This window comes from Lithobates pipiens, unplaced genomic scaffold (genome assembly GCF_037356315.1).
Source record: "Lithobates pipiens isolate NorthernLeopardFrog02 unplaced genomic scaffold, aLitPip1_a1.2 Scaffold_16, whole genome shotgun sequence".
Taxonomy (NCBI): Eukaryota; Metazoa; Chordata; class Amphibia; order Anura; family Ranidae; genus Lithobates; species Lithobates pipiens.
This window is the reverse complement of record NW_027507748.1, coordinates 392,645,332-392,661,878: the sequence shown is the minus strand read 5'-3', so window position 1 is coordinate 392,661,878 and position 16,547 is coordinate 392,645,332. Positions and strand designations below refer to the sequence as shown.

At 40.5% G+C, this 16,547-nt stretch overlaps 1 protein-coding gene across 1 annotated transcript in view; it reads right to left on the bottom strand.

Annotated features, from left to right (window-relative positions):
- Positions 1-3,948: 3,948 nt before the first annotated feature.
- The window catches only part of LIG3 (DNA ligase 3), a 50,494-nt gene continuing 37,895 nt past the window's right edge, over positions 3,949-16,547 (bottom strand). Inside the window, exons 14-21 of the mRNA XM_077482286.1 lie at positions 12,793-12,916; positions 12,575-12,717; positions 11,652-11,726; positions 8,326-8,472; positions 7,473-7,665; positions 7,136-7,227; positions 6,874-6,939; positions 3,949-4,510 (exon numbers count right to left, since the gene is read on the bottom strand). Coding sequence (XP_077338412.1) covers positions 4,274-4,510; positions 6,874-6,939; positions 7,136-7,227; positions 7,473-7,665; positions 8,326-8,472; positions 11,652-11,726; positions 12,575-12,717; positions 12,793-12,916 — 1,077 coding nt within the window. The 3' untranslated portion in view covers positions 3,949-4,273. The remainder of the gene's footprint in view (positions 4,511-6,873; positions 6,940-7,135; positions 7,228-7,472; positions 7,666-8,325; positions 8,473-11,651; positions 11,727-12,574; positions 12,718-12,792; positions 12,917-16,547) is intronic.

The following is a 16,547-nucleotide window of genomic DNA, read 5'->3' as shown; positions in this document are numbered from 1 at the left end:
TCCAACTGAAGCCTGGTCACATGACCTCACAACAGAGGGTGCCAGCAGTACAGGGAATAAGCATATTGGCTTCCAAGAACATCCAGGCTGACAGGCTTGCATCTTTTGTGGGAATTCTCAAAACCAAACAGGGAGGAGAGATTTAACCCGACACCAGCAATAGACCCCTGTTGAACCAGGCCAGGGCAAATCTGGTTTTGTGGTTTAGACGGTCCAGGAAATGAGCCTGCTTGTCCGATGTTGCCAGAATGTTGCGTTGCAATGGGCTAGAGAGAAGTTGGGCAAGGAGAACTGCTTCTAAAGAAGCCATTGTCAAGCCTGAGGGTTAGTTGGCTAGACTATAGACACAGGACATAGCAGTGGAGACTATGGAGGTTTTTCTGTGGATGGAAAACCTTGGAAAGGGCCCAGATACTCCAAGGTGACAAGACCGTCATGTGCCGATTGGAGATTTAGCTTCCACCCAAACCTGTGTAGGGTCTTGACAGTCTGCTATCTATTGGCCCAGAATGTGCCCACTGTTAGTGGGATAGCTAGATAACCATTCTTCTATGAAAGTGCCTTGAGAGCATGAACAGGGCCTAGCAACTTGATTAAAACCCCCAGATGCAGTGGACAAACCAAAGGGAAAAGCAACAAAATGGTTATGTATACCCACTACAAAATACAGACTGCATGCCCTCACGTTTTTGATGATCAATGCTAATAGGGATCCTTGTTATCCACAGAACATCTCCCAAAGTAATGTAAGCAATGACTGGCCTTGTAGATTTCATGTGGAATTTTTGTGCCTGATGGAAGGAGTTGAAGACCCTCATACCCAGTAAACAGGCTTACATTGAAACCCTGGAACTTTTCCCCTTTCAGGATAATGGCTACAACCTCTTAAGAGGAGCTTTGCCTGAGCAGCATGGACATCTGCCCAACTTTGAAGGGATGCTGGCAAGTTTCAGCTTGTATTCACTAGACATAATGTTCTTTACCCAAAATGTCTTAAATATCCTGGGCCCAGATGGCCACAAAGGCCAACAGACATTCCCTCAATCTGACAATTGGGCTACCCCTCATTTTGTGAGGGACGTGTGGTGAAAGATTCTGTAGGAGGCCTGACAGAAACAGAGCTCATCATTGCAGGAGTGGTTTTGCCTTTTTTTGGGCAGGGCACGGTTACTCTCTCAGTGACCTCTTTAAGAGAGCTGTCCAATGATTTATCAAAGAGATGTTCCTCAACAAAGTGCATATGCAAGAAGCATTTTTTGCGCTAATGCTCTGTAGGCCAATGTTTCAACCAAAGGGTCCTTTGCATGTGTGTATACCATTCTGGATATTTAGTGTAAACCATCCATTAGCCTGTGAACACTGAATATGGCCAGAGTAACTGGAAAGAAGGATCCGTTGGGATAGACTCAGGATTCTGAGAGATATCCTTGAACCAGACAGCCAAAGCCTGGCAGCAATAGCAGATTGTGAGGCAATGCTTGCGAGGGAGAATAAGGTCTCTTGAAAGCTCCTCCAGTCTTTAAACAAGGAGGACGTTCTTGAAAGGGACAGAGAAGGTCTCTCTAAGGCCGCGTACACACGGGCGGACTGTTCGCCCAACAGTGTCCGCTGAACAGTGTTTCAGCGGACAGTCCGCTCGTGTGTGGGCTTTCAGTGGACAGTCTGACGAACAAAGTTTTTCGGAATTTCCGTAAAACTGTCCGCTGAAACTTGGTTTCAGCGAACAGTCCCCTCGTGTGTAGGCTTGTTCGTCAAACTAAGTTCCGCGCATGCTCAGAAAGGATTTACACGCCGAAAGTTATAATGCAGTGTATAGGACGTCGTACGTGCCGTTCACGTCATCGCGCACGGTTTCAGCAAACTGTTCGTCCGTCGTGTGTGGCCATGTCCGTCCATGCTAATTTTGAGCGGACTGTTTGCCGAAACTGTTTGACGGACAAAGTTGGGCGAAAAGTCCCCGCGTGTGTACGCGGCCTGAGAGGAACTGGTCAGGTCTAGGGCTGAAACTAATGATTATTTTCATAAGCGATTAGTTAGCCGATTACTGTTTTGATTAAATCGGTTAATAGATTCTTTCATTTAGCGAATGTACTAAGATTTTTCGCATGAATATTATTGTCTGAAAATTGATGTGTAGCCAGCATAAGGCTCAGTACACACCTATGCCTAGCTACCTAATGCTTTTGATCAATTTAAGCATTGCTTTTTGTGCACACGATCTGGCTGCGATTAATTTCATAATCAATTAGTTGTTTCGGCCCTAGTCAGGTCCACAATAGTGATGGCCACCTTTTTCAGAAAGAGCAAAGACTTTGCTTTTGGTTGATTGGAATATATATATATATATATATATATATATATATATATATATATATATATATATATATATATATATATATATATATATATATATATATATATATATATATAATATATATATATATATAAAAGCTAAAGTGGATGTACTGGGAAAAAGTCTTAATATGCTCAGAACTCAAGCTGGTAACTTTCAGTATAGGGGACATAGGTAGCGCCAAGTACTGGCATATGTGAACTGTGTCATAGTATCCTTATATTTGAAGTTATAGCTGCAGATTAAGGCTCCTCCTGTTCCAGCTTTTCATAAAAAGATATGACTAATGAACCAAGACCAATATGGGAAATAAGAGCTAGATTCTGGAAGAAAAAGACATGAAAGCATGCTTGCAGTCCATGTTAGTTAATATGGTAGTAAACTAAACTTTATCCATAAACTCAGAGTAGCAGAGGATATCTCCACAGCCAAAACCAATAGTGTTGCAGCTGGAGCCCTGCATGTAAACCACCTTAGCTCAAAATGGAGTATTGGAGGGGTAAAGTCTGGCCTAGTAAAAGCACCAACTGAAACGTTGTGGGTGTATTCCAGACAGGCTGTTCATATATAAGGAAACCAACAAAAGTTTGGTGTTAAAAAGGAGCCAATACCATATTCAGAGGTCAAGGGTGTACTTTGCCCACAGTAGACGACTACAAACAAAAGATTGATAAGGCAAATGTTCCTTGCGTTGCAAGTCAAGTAGATCATCTTTATGTATTGAAGAAGAAAAAAAAAAAAAAAAATGAAGAAAAAATAAAAAACCCACAACATTTGCTGTTAAAATGTCAACAATTTCATGGGGTGTGCTTACGTTTAGATATGACTGTACATGAGCATTTTTGTATTGAAACTAGTAACAGGAGCTTCCAGTTGTCTAATGAAATGGATACATTAAGCTTTCAACAGCAATACCTGCAGTGAATAACACACATTCTTCAGCTCAATGAGACTGAGCAGTCATTGTCCTAGTGAATACAGCCTTCTATGAAACCTCCAATATCCTGTATACAAATGGCAAGGGGAAAAAAAACAAAAACAAAAAAAAAAGCCACCTGCACACTGTAAAATGGACACACTGAACTATAATATAGTAGTCACATTTTCAGGACTAGCACACATACCACAGCCAATTTGCTTATACACCAAAATAAAAAATAGCTGGCTATTCCTAATAAAATTTTGATAACATTTTTTTAAACCTTTACCAAGAATGTAAGGATGGTAGGAACAAACTTCAAGACCCATTAAAATTTAGAAAAAAAAAAAAAAAAAAAAAAAAAAAAGCTTCACAGTGATTCAGATATTTAATACATCCACAAATACTCTGCAACAGAACATCACTGTAGAAAAAAAAATAAAAAAAATTAGATCTCTAGTCCCTACCTGAAGAACTAGACAGGGTTGGTCTAGATGGCTTATTAAATACAAGCATTTTTGCAGTAGTTGGCCACTGCACATATCAACTCAGCAGTCACACACAAAAATATGCAATTATCTATATCTAAACCTGTAAAAGCATTGGTGTCCTACAAAAATATTTTTCTCCAGTTAAAAAATTAGTATTCTAGATGGCCGTGCACCAGTCAATGAGATAAAACAAAATTTGTTTTTAATTGACAAAACAGATTTACAAGTGCAGAACAATGCTGCAACGATTCAACAATGGCACATAGTATATACTCTTACCCAAGCAATCTGGGTAAACCAAGGGATAGATGGCTTTGGGAGCTTTTAGGACAGACATCAGATCATGTACCTTCAGGGAAGTCTCCATTAAACTAGAGTACCAATTGTGATCATAAAAAGACATTACCTAGCATATTTCATAGTCAGGTCTTTAACCATGACTAATTTGTGAGTACTTGTTTAGTCCTGTAAACATGATATCATTGATATAACAGAGGGTCCCCAGAGCCATCAGCAAGGCACTACTAGCCTCCTGCGTCTAATGCATTCCCATATCCAGCGGGGTGTCACATGTTTGGCATCCTCAGCACATTCAGGAACATCACCCATCACATGTGTGGCAGAAGGAACATCAAATTCTGGAACAAGATCACCGTCATAGGCAACGAAGTAGCGGCGCAATTTTGAAAATTCCTCAAGTGAAGCAGGCAGATAAAGCCTTACTCCTGTGAATATATCCAGAAGGGTCTAAAAATAAAAAAGGAAATTGCAAATAGAGGTTGAGACCTGGCAAAGTCACCTAATGAGGACTTCAGTCTATTTAATAAAGCCCTATGAGTAGCACAAAAAAAAAAAAAAAAAAAAAACACAACAACACACACACACATGCTGCAAACTGAGCTAATGCAAAAAATAAAAAATAAAAAGGGATTGTAAACAAACCAAGAGCTTTCAAGAGAAGACCTATGTATTTACTGCACAAACAAAATCAGAATCTAGAAACAAGTGTATATATATATATATATATATATATATATATATATATATATATATATATATATATATATATATATATATATATATATATATATATTATAGTAATGGCAGTCAAACTAAAGTGCAGCCCTTAGAATTTTCAAAGGGGCACATATAATACTAGAGAAAACTGTTAGATTGAACATACTACAGGGGATCCTAAGAGACTCCAGTTTGAGACCGGAGATACGTTACACAAAAATAAATAAAAAAGTAGTGCATGGATTCCTCCGCCCCCTGACTCAATGGAATCTGATCGCATGGGTGTCCTCACCCATCAAAACCATGCGTTTGGTGCAACATTTTTAAAGCCCTCTCTCCATTGCATGCCATGAATATTACAGTTGCACTACATAATGCTGTAACACACAAGATCTTCTTAAACAAAATCACAGTGTTGTGTTAAAACTAAGCAGCATATGGCTTTTATGAGGTATCAACACTTGTGAGCTGCCTCTGTTGATTGCAATGGTAATGCTCTGTAACCAAACCAGGCAGAAACGCCGCAAATCAAGGGACGCCCTTGCTATCCCCGTTATTTTGAATGGCACCAAAATCACAACGCGATTTTACTGCGATTGCACAATTTTACAATGATTTGTGTGACAAACAAAATTGTGGGGGTGCCCGATGCCCAAAAAGTTCAAGTTTGTGTAACTTGACCACAATTCCTTGGGGTGACAAATGCAGCAAAATCGCACTGCAATTTTGTGCCAAAGTAACGGGGATCGCAAATGCATCCCATGTATTGCGGCGTTTGTTTTGCAGGCAGAATCACTGTCAAAACAAAGCGCTATGGTGTCTTATGGCCTGTTAGTGAAGCATGTATAAAGAGCTGGGGGAGAGGCAGTGGAGGCTCCTCTATTTCAGAATGCACTGTGAAACAGAGAACTAGAACAGAGCAGCTCCAGTCACTTTCTGTTTGTACAGAACACCTGGGTGATAACACCCTCTGTGTGCAGGGAAAAGAAACATGCCAGCCAGCAATACTGACAGTGCCAGGCAGGAGCAGAGGCATTGAGCATTATTGCCAGTGCCAAAGATCTTTCAGCAAAGCTGAACCGGACCAAGTTAAAAGGTCAGAGAAATCGAAGTATATGAATCCAACTTGCAAAGAATTCACAAAAATGACTGCCATTACACAACAACCTAACCACACCTCAAAAGTTAATAATTCCCTCTACATCTCTTCCCCTTTAAGCACTTCCCACTAAAAAAGCAACACTTTCAAGGCATTTATAAATTCTTAAAGTTGTCAATGCTTCATAAAACATATCATAAATGCTCAGTAATAAGACCTGTTTTCGCACAGACTTAAGCTTGTATAAGCACAGTGAACAGCAAGTTTGACAAATCATTTGCAGACCTTTGTTAAAGCTTTTAAAGTACCATTCAGCTCCAGTTTGTAAATGTTGAACACAGTTAGCAAGCTTTAACACTACTTAAAGCTCATTGAAACTCTGCGGAGCCTACTAGCAGCTGGCTTAAAGTGGCAATCAAGACTCCCATTAGGATCTGTGTTCAACATTTACAAACTGGGAGTTGAATGGTACTTTAAAAGCTTCAAAGCTTGCTGAAAGCTCTGCAAATACTTTGTCAAAGCTGGCTGTTCACACTGCTCTTATACAAGATGAAAACCGTGTGAAACAGGCCTTAGAGAATGATGGAATCAATCTAGGTTTACCTATATAACAGACTGGCAGGAAGAATGTTGCTGGCTGTAAGCAAAGTGTGCTTATATTTAAGCGATGATTAAATCGCAAGCCTCTGTAAATTGTAAAGAATTACATCTAGTAATCCAAAAGTTTTTTTTTTTTGTTCTTCTATTTAGCGATCCTCTGCCATGTTCTCTATTCATTACATGATGACGGTAGAAATCTAGTAAGAGTGTGGCTTCTTTATTGACTACACCAAGAATAGCGCTAGTCCTTTTGTAAGGAAAGATCAGTAATGACAACTCCCACACCTCTGCACTGCAGCCCCTACAGTTCTGAAGCTTCTGCTTACACTGAAATACAAAGTAAAGCATTCAGAAAAAAGGTATGGGAGATTAAGAACGTCTGACATATACTTACTTTAGTGGTGGATGATGGCTGTGCTGCACTATTCCCATTCCCATTACTAGCACTGGAGAGTTTTGCCTGTGGAAAAATATGCACTTGTTTTATGTTACATTTATGTTGAACAAAACCAAAACGAAAACAAGCCACGTAAAAAATATGCACTTGTGTCATGTTACATTTATGTTGAACAAAAAACTAAAAACGAGCCACGTAAAAACACAAGCCGTTTAAAAAAAAAAAAAAAAAAAAAGGGAAGCACCACCCAACTACTTGCCTTTTTAGTGTCAACAGATGGAGGCGATACAATTTTCCTCTTCTCTGCTTTAGCTGGTTCATCTTTTTTCTTTGGTTGGGGAATTTTGCCACCTAAATGTACACAATTCAAAGAAAATAAAACTCTACCATCTCCTGGTAGCCGAATATTATTGCGACTAGCAACAAACCAATGGATTTAAAAATTGTCTGAACTACTCCAGACACACTATCTATTCCAGTTCCATTTACTGCTGCAAGTAGCACTTTTGTGGCAATTCTAACCTGAGCAAGTCTGTTACTTACATGACCAGCACAACCAACTGTAAAAAATATGTGGAATAAAGAATACTGCTTACTATCATTTCTTTTATCTTTGCCAGGTGATTTAGAACTTGAGGTTTTTGGCTTCTTTACAGAGCCACTTGGCGTAGGTGGTCTGGAATTGCCTTCATTGTCCCGACTGCTGCTCTCAGAAGAGCCTTCCTCATCCTGAGATGATGTGGCAGCAACAGTGAAATCAGACGTCTCCTTTGAGACCAGATAAAGTTCCTGAAAGGGAAGAGACAGCAAAAAAGAGAAAATCATAGCTAAAACAAAAGACTGATAGAGTGGGAGCAATAGGAAGCAGAGGGAGTGCCTGCATTGGGAGCACTAGTAGGTGGGACAGACTCAGGGCTGGATCCATGCATAATTTTACCAAAACCCTTCTTTACGTTGATGGCGCCTCCAAGTAAAAAAACACTCACCCAAAATTCCTCCTCAAAAAAAAAAAAAAAAAAAAAAAAACTGAGCTATTGGTTCTTCAATACAATGAACCGACTTGCTGACCAACAGCAACACTGGGAAACAGGAAGAAACAAGTTCTACTTTTACGGGAAAAGTTGGGTATATAAAAATATAGGTTCATCTGCCCATTTCTATGACTGGTTTGTTGCCTTGTGGGTTTCACTAAAGACCACCTCAGCTTATAGATTTTTTTACATTAGGTGTTCAGTTTGTTTCATCCAATTTTCTAAAAGATTAACCTTAAAAAAAGTTCAGATTTTATAAATAAAAAAAATAAAAAAGAGCTAAACTGATATCTACTGTCCACTGCGCATGTCAGATGCCATTGCAGTGTAGAAGTCCCATTCAGGTTTTAAAATGCATATCATAACCCTTTGCAAGAATTCTAGATACTTGTCCAGCAATTTTCTGTGTTTCTCTTACCTTTAGCTGCTGTAAAGTGGTGGCTGTTTTCCAGTCTTTGTCATCACGGAAGCGGGTGCAACGCGGAAAACGAATAGAAATTCCACCAGCTGTGTGGGCCTCTGCCTTAGAGAACTCTGCTCCTGTGATCTCCCAGATAGGGGCATTCTGAGAACAGAGAACAACGAATAACGCTCATGAAAAATTTGTCAATGGTAGCTTGATGACCGACATATTGAGCACACATTCTCCCCATCTGCTTTAAAACGACATTTGTCTGTACTATAAATGTTATTTTTTCTTTTATTTTGGACAGCGTAAGGGAGGTTTGTAATCCCTGTTAGATTTTCCTGCCATTTGTGCCCTACTGGGGTTTAATCATCTTCCTGTCTCAGACAAACCAGGAAGTGATCCCTGCAAATAAAAGCAAATCCGTAGGAGCATACAGGTCATTAGAACTAGTGTCCTCCATTGGAAGATTTCCCTTCTAGTACTGTTCTGGGAACAACCCACAATTTGAGATCTTTTACCTTTCACTTTTGAGGTGAATGGCAAACAGATTAAAACTGAGCGGGTGAATTTCCCTATTGGGGGCAGAGGGAGTAATAAAAAAAAAAATACCAGGTTTTAATCAATCTCCACATCCATTAGATTTGAAGGAAAATGGTTAGAAAATCAATACTGTTCTCGCCGCAACTTTGCCCAGGATTCCAAATCCCATTGCAATGCTGGCAAAACACAGCACACGTTGTGTGTGCACTCTATTAAAATTTTCACTATGCCAAAAAACAGTGGAGTAATGCCACAATGGTCACGTGGCAAAATGCATCGCACGATGCTTGTTGCCCAAAAAGCGCCTGCTCCTTTTTAGGTGAGAAGCTTAAAGTGGCAAAACCGCACTGCGTTTTAGGGGCCATTAAAAATTAAAGGCATACAAAACGTGCTGCCTTTTGTCAGTATTGCAGTGAAAAATTTGAAATCACGGGCTGAATCATGGACATCCTGCCCATGATCTCAAAATTGCTAGATGTGTACAGGGCCTAACACACTAGCAGTTAAAGCACAGGCATACCTAGAAGTATTTAAAGCAGAACTCCGGCCTCACCTGTTACTGCCCTATCTGCTTCTGGTAGAAAAAAGTACAACTCTTTAGCTTTCTGCCCCTCACCTCCATACTGTGCACCAATTGAATGGCAATGCAGAAGGCACACCAGTGTGTTATGCCCAGTCTTCCACAAGACACACAACTTTCATAAAGCCAGGTTCATCTGATTGAGAAAGTTTGTAGCAGAGCCCCCTCCCTGCACTGATGTGACAGACTCAGAATACCTCTGCGCCTCACAGTACACTAAGGTTCCATTTACATCAGGTGCTGTTGGACTGTGTTGGGTGGTTATTCCAGTAGTCATACACACAGGACAAGGCAAAATGCCTGGTCTCTGTTGTGGCCGGTCCACACCACTGCATTGCGCAGTGGTAGGCTTTAAAAACAAAAAAAAACACAGTAAAGTACCTACATGGCGTGGGTCACTTTATATATCACAGCGATACATTCTTTTAAAAGAAAAAAACAAAAACATCAAAAAAAATAAAAAATAAAAAATCCCAAGGACTTCAGCACCCTTTATTGTATATATTCTTCCCTGCTCATGATCCAAAGAAACTGATAAGCCTTAAAGTTGGCCATTATACACCAATAGATTTTTGAATGAATATTTGTACACAAATATTTTCTACAGTCGATCACTGGACAAACATCCTTCAAAATTGTATTTTATTTTAACATTTGATTGTGAAATTTGAAAAGATTTTCCATCCTGCCCCTTCATATTTTCTCATTACTGTGGCCGAAACAAACTTCCGTAACAATCAGAAAATGAAACAATCATTCTTAAAATGAAGTTTCTAACTGACTGCTGCGAAGGGCCTGCCTAAAACTGTACCACCACCTGAGCGGTCTCAGTACTGCGATGAGAAGGAGGAACACAAGACTTGCTTTAGTCTAAAGACTAGAAAATTAGGCTTCTTTAACACTGAATAAAAGTACTTCGACTTCCAGCTCTGTGCAAAATTATGACAAGGGATGCAAGAGTTCCGGAGGCATTGCTGTAGTTGCAAGGTGACAATTTAAAGTTTAAATAAAAAAATAAAATAAAAAAAAAGTAAGCTTTTCTGATCTGCTTTTGCATTGCAGATTGGAGGTTCTTTACTGCATTTGTGGTGGGTATTTAAAAAATATATCCAGTCAAATCAGAGTATAATATTTTAATCTTGTAAAGAGGTCATCACAGACCCCCATCCTAAACAGGATTAGGTCTGCTGTATACACTTCCTTTGTCCGGTACCAGCACGATCCAAGGTCCCTTAGCCCACCCAGTCACTTGTCGAGGCATCAGTATAGGGTGGAGAAACACAGGACTGTTTATTCAAAACACGGGCACAAAGATCTACACTTAGGACAATCCCCACCTTCTTTGCATATGACATAGGGCGGGGTAAACTTTACCATCAGTAACATGACACAGGTGTATTCAACTTTCCAACAATAGACCGTCTTTAGAAGGGGTGGCTGGAGAAAGCGCGCGCCCCCCCCCCTCCATAATACTTTGCTACCAGGACAGACAGAAATAGAACAATGGGATACAGGCACACCCTCCCAACCCACTTCAAACCATATAGCATGAAAGCTGGACTTTGTCTTCATGGATTTCTTGAGGGATATTGTCCAGAAATATTACTGTACGAAGTGAAAGAGCCCCTTTATTCTTTCAACACAAACCACACATATAAGACCCAGGATAACAGGGGTAACACAAGTCTGGAGTGGTTGTACAGCGAGTCGGGCTAGTGCAGATCTGACTGGGATTCTCGGGCCACCATGTGCCCCCAATAGACACAGTGTGACTTGCACATAGGAGGGGCCAGGGGAGCTAGACAAGGAGTTTCCAGAGCTCTCCAAGGTAAGCTGGGTTACACAAGCGCCCCACGCCCAAAGGTCCTCTATTTTAAACTTCCGTCTACATCCACTATAATCAACACTCTCCTACATCCACATTCATTCAGGTATGTTTTTTGTAACCAGAGCAAGTCTGCATCCCGTTTAAACAGATCTGAAGGGATGTAAAGAAATGAGTGCATTTGTTTGTTTTCCCCTATGTACCTTTTTAGCAAGAAACATTTTTTGTTTATACTCATCACCTATGACTAGTTTCTGAACTGAAGAGACATATGTACAAACTAATGTAACCAGGATCAGTATTCAGTTTAAAAAAAAATAATAAAAAAAAAATAAAAAATAAAATTGATGACGCCGTGTGAAAGGACCAAAGTAAAAAGTAAATCATTACCTCAGGATCCCGAATAATAAAGTCTGGGTAATAGTTCTTGTTGATTTTCAGCCATGAAGGAATTTTAGACGGATCCTGAAGAAAAGAAAAAAATAACTAAAAATTTGTAAAATGCAAACCAGATAGGTGCCCCAAAACAGCACTAAGACTGTCTTTCAAATGGAGATATGCCCAATTCATACATGCAAACGCCTCCCTCCTGTCCAGTTTATGGAAACCATAAATATATATATAAAATTTTTTTTTTTTTTTAAAGTACCCCCCAGGCAATGGACATGCAATTGCGAGAATGGCATGCATAAATGTAAAATTAAACTTGCCGCATAAAATCTTAAATGGTGAACTCCAGCAGTCTTCCTCATCCATGCTGTGTGACTGCTCCAGTGAAGCCTATTCTCTAAGGCTCTCTTGCTGGCGATATTATCCTGATGTCCTCACATACAATGCAGGGTCAATAGCCCTGCATTGTACTCAAGGACAGTGAGGGCCCGCCCACAACCTCAAGCATCAGAAAGGAGAAGTCTGCTGGTTTGAGAAATAAGCTGTAATACTTGCCTAATTTCTCTACCCCTAGACTTGAAGCTTTAAACCTTACAGTCTTGTAGGGTCTGCAAGGGTGTTTTTTGCGCAATGCCCCAAGTTTAGCTTTAAAATACAGTAAGGATCAGAAATTCTCCAAACTCCCACATCTACAGTGATCCTATGAACCAGGTGAGCTCTGGACGAGGAGCCAGCAGCACAAGTTACTTCTACATTACAAAGACATTCCAACAGAAAGAAAAACACTTGAGGCTGTCGCGAGTATTTTTTTTATTGCTGCCCCCAGTGCTCAAATTCTACATTTTCAGTGTTGGGTGAAATTAGCCTTTATTCAATAGATAAAGCAAAGTTAGGTAATGTGATCATTTATACCCCAATCTAACCTTGCTGATCTTGACCATATCCAGCTCCTTCTGTAAACGGGCAAGCGTCGCATCATCATAACCACCTGAGCATTTTGTCACTGTGCACCACTTGCCACTTTCTGTGTCATAACATCCCATAAGGAATACAGACATTATACCACCTGGAAAGGAACAATATCATGTATATAAAACCCAACAACAATATAATTACTATACAGACTTTCAGGGTCACTTACCATTTGCTCCTTTTCCATAAAACGCTCCCAAAACCGCAAGATCAGCAGTGTCAGCCATAGCGCCTTCATTCAAATAATCCTTTTTGACCTTCAGCCAGTGACGTTTTCCTGGCTCATAAATTGACTGGAGAATAAATTTAAATGATTAAAAAAAAAATATGTGAACAGTACATTTTAATATACAAAATATTACTTAACCGTTTTTTCACAAAGCAAAATGGGGTCTTTTTTGTATCTTGAGGTTTCTCCTGTGACTTCACAGCCTTCCTTCACTTGATCTTCTTTTAAAGTGTATTAAAACCCACTTTTTTAAAAACATGCCTAAAGGCAAGACGCTATTCGTCTCTATTCGTCTCTAGTGTCAAATGCTCCCCCCTGCCTGTCAGCTGTAATGTACATACACTGAGATGCACATGCTCAGCTGAATGAATGATTGTGCATGCAAGGAAGTGACAATGTTGCGGCTGAGCAGCCAGAACCGAAAGGAAGACGGGCCAAGATGGAAGCGCTATGGATTGGTGGGATCAGTGACAGCGCAACGCTGGAGGGGCACATTATGACAGGTAAATATTTTATAACATGCTAGTATGCATTGCATAACTGACCCTAGGGGCCCCATGAAGAGAATCTGGGACTGTGTCCCGTTTTGTCAGTGGAACTGCACTGTCAAATCAACACAGCAGAGTTGGGCAGAGACGCCAAACAGTATAGGAGAATAAAAAAAAAAAAAAAATAGGTCCAGCCATTTCCTAGCTGGGATATAAACTGAGAACACAAGGATTTTAATGGCTTTGCATGGTTAGTATGAATTTGGAACCCAGGGAAATTTGCAGCAACGTGCAAAAAATAAACAAACGGTACGGGCCACATTTACTATGCAACATATGAATAATAGAAAGCTATACTTTTTTTATACATTTATATAATTTGAGAGAATATACTTTAAAGGTTTTATATTCTAAAGAAACTGTGTTGGCAAAAGAGGACAAAAAGCAGACATAATATTTGTTATTTTCAGTCATTCTAAATAGGGTGTTGTATCCTACTTGTACAATCAGACTGGGGCATTGCAAACACTAGTTTGTTCCTAGAGATTAAAAGGGAAGTAAATACTAGAAACTAACTTCTCCCCTTTTCAACCACTGAAAGCAGTGTCATATCTGTTTGGCAAGTACAAAAACTACTTGTTAAGCTTGGCAGAAATCTGGTCAGCTGATAACTTCCTGTCCTAAACTATTTACAAGAATATCCAAGGGCTAAAAGACCCTGCCCACCTTTGTTATGGACAGAGGAAGTTGTTTGTAATCTTGTTCTGTTGCTCTGAATACTGAAGGGGGGTTGAGCATAGGTAAACAAGAAAAGAAAGTGTGTTCGGCAACCCATATGTTAATATTTTTTTTATTTTTTTTTTTTCAACCAAGGGGTTGAAAATGAAAATAAAAAAGGGAACCAGATTTCCCCCCCATTCACATATTAGAGCTGGCTGAGAGAAAAGTGCTCCCCCTGAGCTTTTGTATTATGACAGCAGGGAGACTTCTCTGCCATCAGAATACGCAGATTAGAAAAGCTGGCTATAGCTGGAAGTAATGATAGTGCACAATTTTCCAAAAGTTTCCAGAAGTTGATAGACTCCTGTATAACCAGCCTGCCCATACATGGACTGAAATTCTGCCAGTCCTTGTTCAATCCATTTGTACTCAGAGTCACTCTGTGGATGATGAGGAAAGGAACAAAGAGCAACAAGGAAAAAAGACCTGAAGTGTGCCAAAGGTCACGTGGTCAGTATGCCTAAAGGGGGCATACCCAAGTATGAAATGTAAAGAATGACATTAAAAGAAAAAGGGGAATGGGTGGGTGGGATACGAGACCCGACGTCCAACGAGAAGGAGGCAGAGGAGGGCAGGCTTTATGCAGCCTGACTCCTCCTACAAATACAGGCTTACCCTGCGGTCAGCCTTACACTTGTACTCAGAGTCACTCTGTGGATGATGAGGAAAGGAACAAAGAGCAACAAGGAAAAAAGACCTGAAGTGTGCCAAAGGTCACGTGGTCAGTATGCCTAAAGGGGCCAAAAAATAACACAGTAGGAAAAAAAGCTCAACAACCAGATGACCCAGTGAATAACGTCTAACCTTGAGTGGTGGCAAATGAGTTATGCCTTTGCCGCAGAGAAGGAAACGCTAAGAAAGGTAGTAGCCCCTCCCCTGGCTTCAGGAATCACAAGGCCAGCTAAAGCACCCCCTTGAGCCCAACCCAGCGACCAACACAAGATAAACCTGAGAGTACGTGAACGTCATAAAATGAAACCCACCATGGAAAGTCAGCTAAGCACAGCAGGGAGTCCCCACCGCTGGAGACCTGGATGGCTTCAAACGGAAAAGCCGAAAATAAACAACCTGACCGATCATTCAACATGAAATGCTGGGACTTGAACTGGATACGCCCAGAAAGTGCTGAAGGCTGATACAAGCTGGAGGAGGCAAAAAAAGGAAACTAAAACAAAACAGAAAAGCAAAGGGAACTAGACGTTTCACCATCAGGACTGGAAACCTAACCTGGAAACATGCCAAGCGGTGTCATGGGCTTTCCTGGAATTTAAAACAAAACCCAATGATCAAGGCTGCAGTGCCAACCAAATGGAAAACCAATCTACCACAACTGGAACTGACAAGAAAGTGTGTCACTGGAAACCTGCTTCTGAGACCCGAGCCTACAGATACTAGCCCGGGCCCCGTGATCCACGAAAGCCCCTGAGCCAGTAGAAACCGTGGATCAGTGAAAACCTGACTAACCAAACTTCCATACCCCAGGACAACTCCTGGCCGGAGACGCAGCTAGGAAATTAAAGTAAAAAGTGAGGAATGGCACCCAACTGATCAGGAACACAACTAGCGAGAGAATCGTGATCAAACAAAAAACACCTGCGACAAAAACGAAACCTGCGATAAGGGAACGTGACTGAACGAAAACATGAGAAGCGTGAACTGATCACCGTGAGCGGCTTAAGAACCGCGGCTGCTAGAAAACACGACCTGCCTAGGAAATGCAGGCTTCACAAATTGATGAAAAACACAAAAGAAAACCCTGGGGGGTACACAAGAGAAAAGAAAAGCATAAGACACAAAACGTGCGGCATATCGGAATATGTAAGAACACGAGAAAAGGCAAGAAAACACGAGAAACAAAAGAAACATGGGAAACGCAAGAAGATGCATGAGACACGTAAATAGCATCAGACACGTACAATACATCCGACACTAACAAGCATGAGGAACGTAAAAAGCCTGAGAATCATGAAACTACACAAGGGTAATGACATGAAAGGCATGAGACATGAAACGTGCGGCACATGGGAAATACGGAAGGAAACACCGGACAACACGTAAGGAAACATGTGAATACGTCAAAACCATGGAAATACATCAGAAAATGCTAGAAAAACATGGGGAAACGTCAGAAACAAGGGAAACACAAGGAGTTGCATCACGTAAATAACAGCCATGAACAATACATCCGATACGTGAATTGCATGAGAAACGTAAAAACCCTGATAACCAAAAATTTATGAGCACCATAAAAGCGCAAGAACTGTAAGTCGTTTAAAAACCGTCAACTGCCAGCAAAACACACGAGAACGCAATTGTATGAGAAACTGTAAAATTGCATGGAAAACCATCAAATGTATGAGAAACACCAACTTCATATGTAAATCACATGAGACCTAAATCACATGAAAAACAAAATTGCGTAAGAAC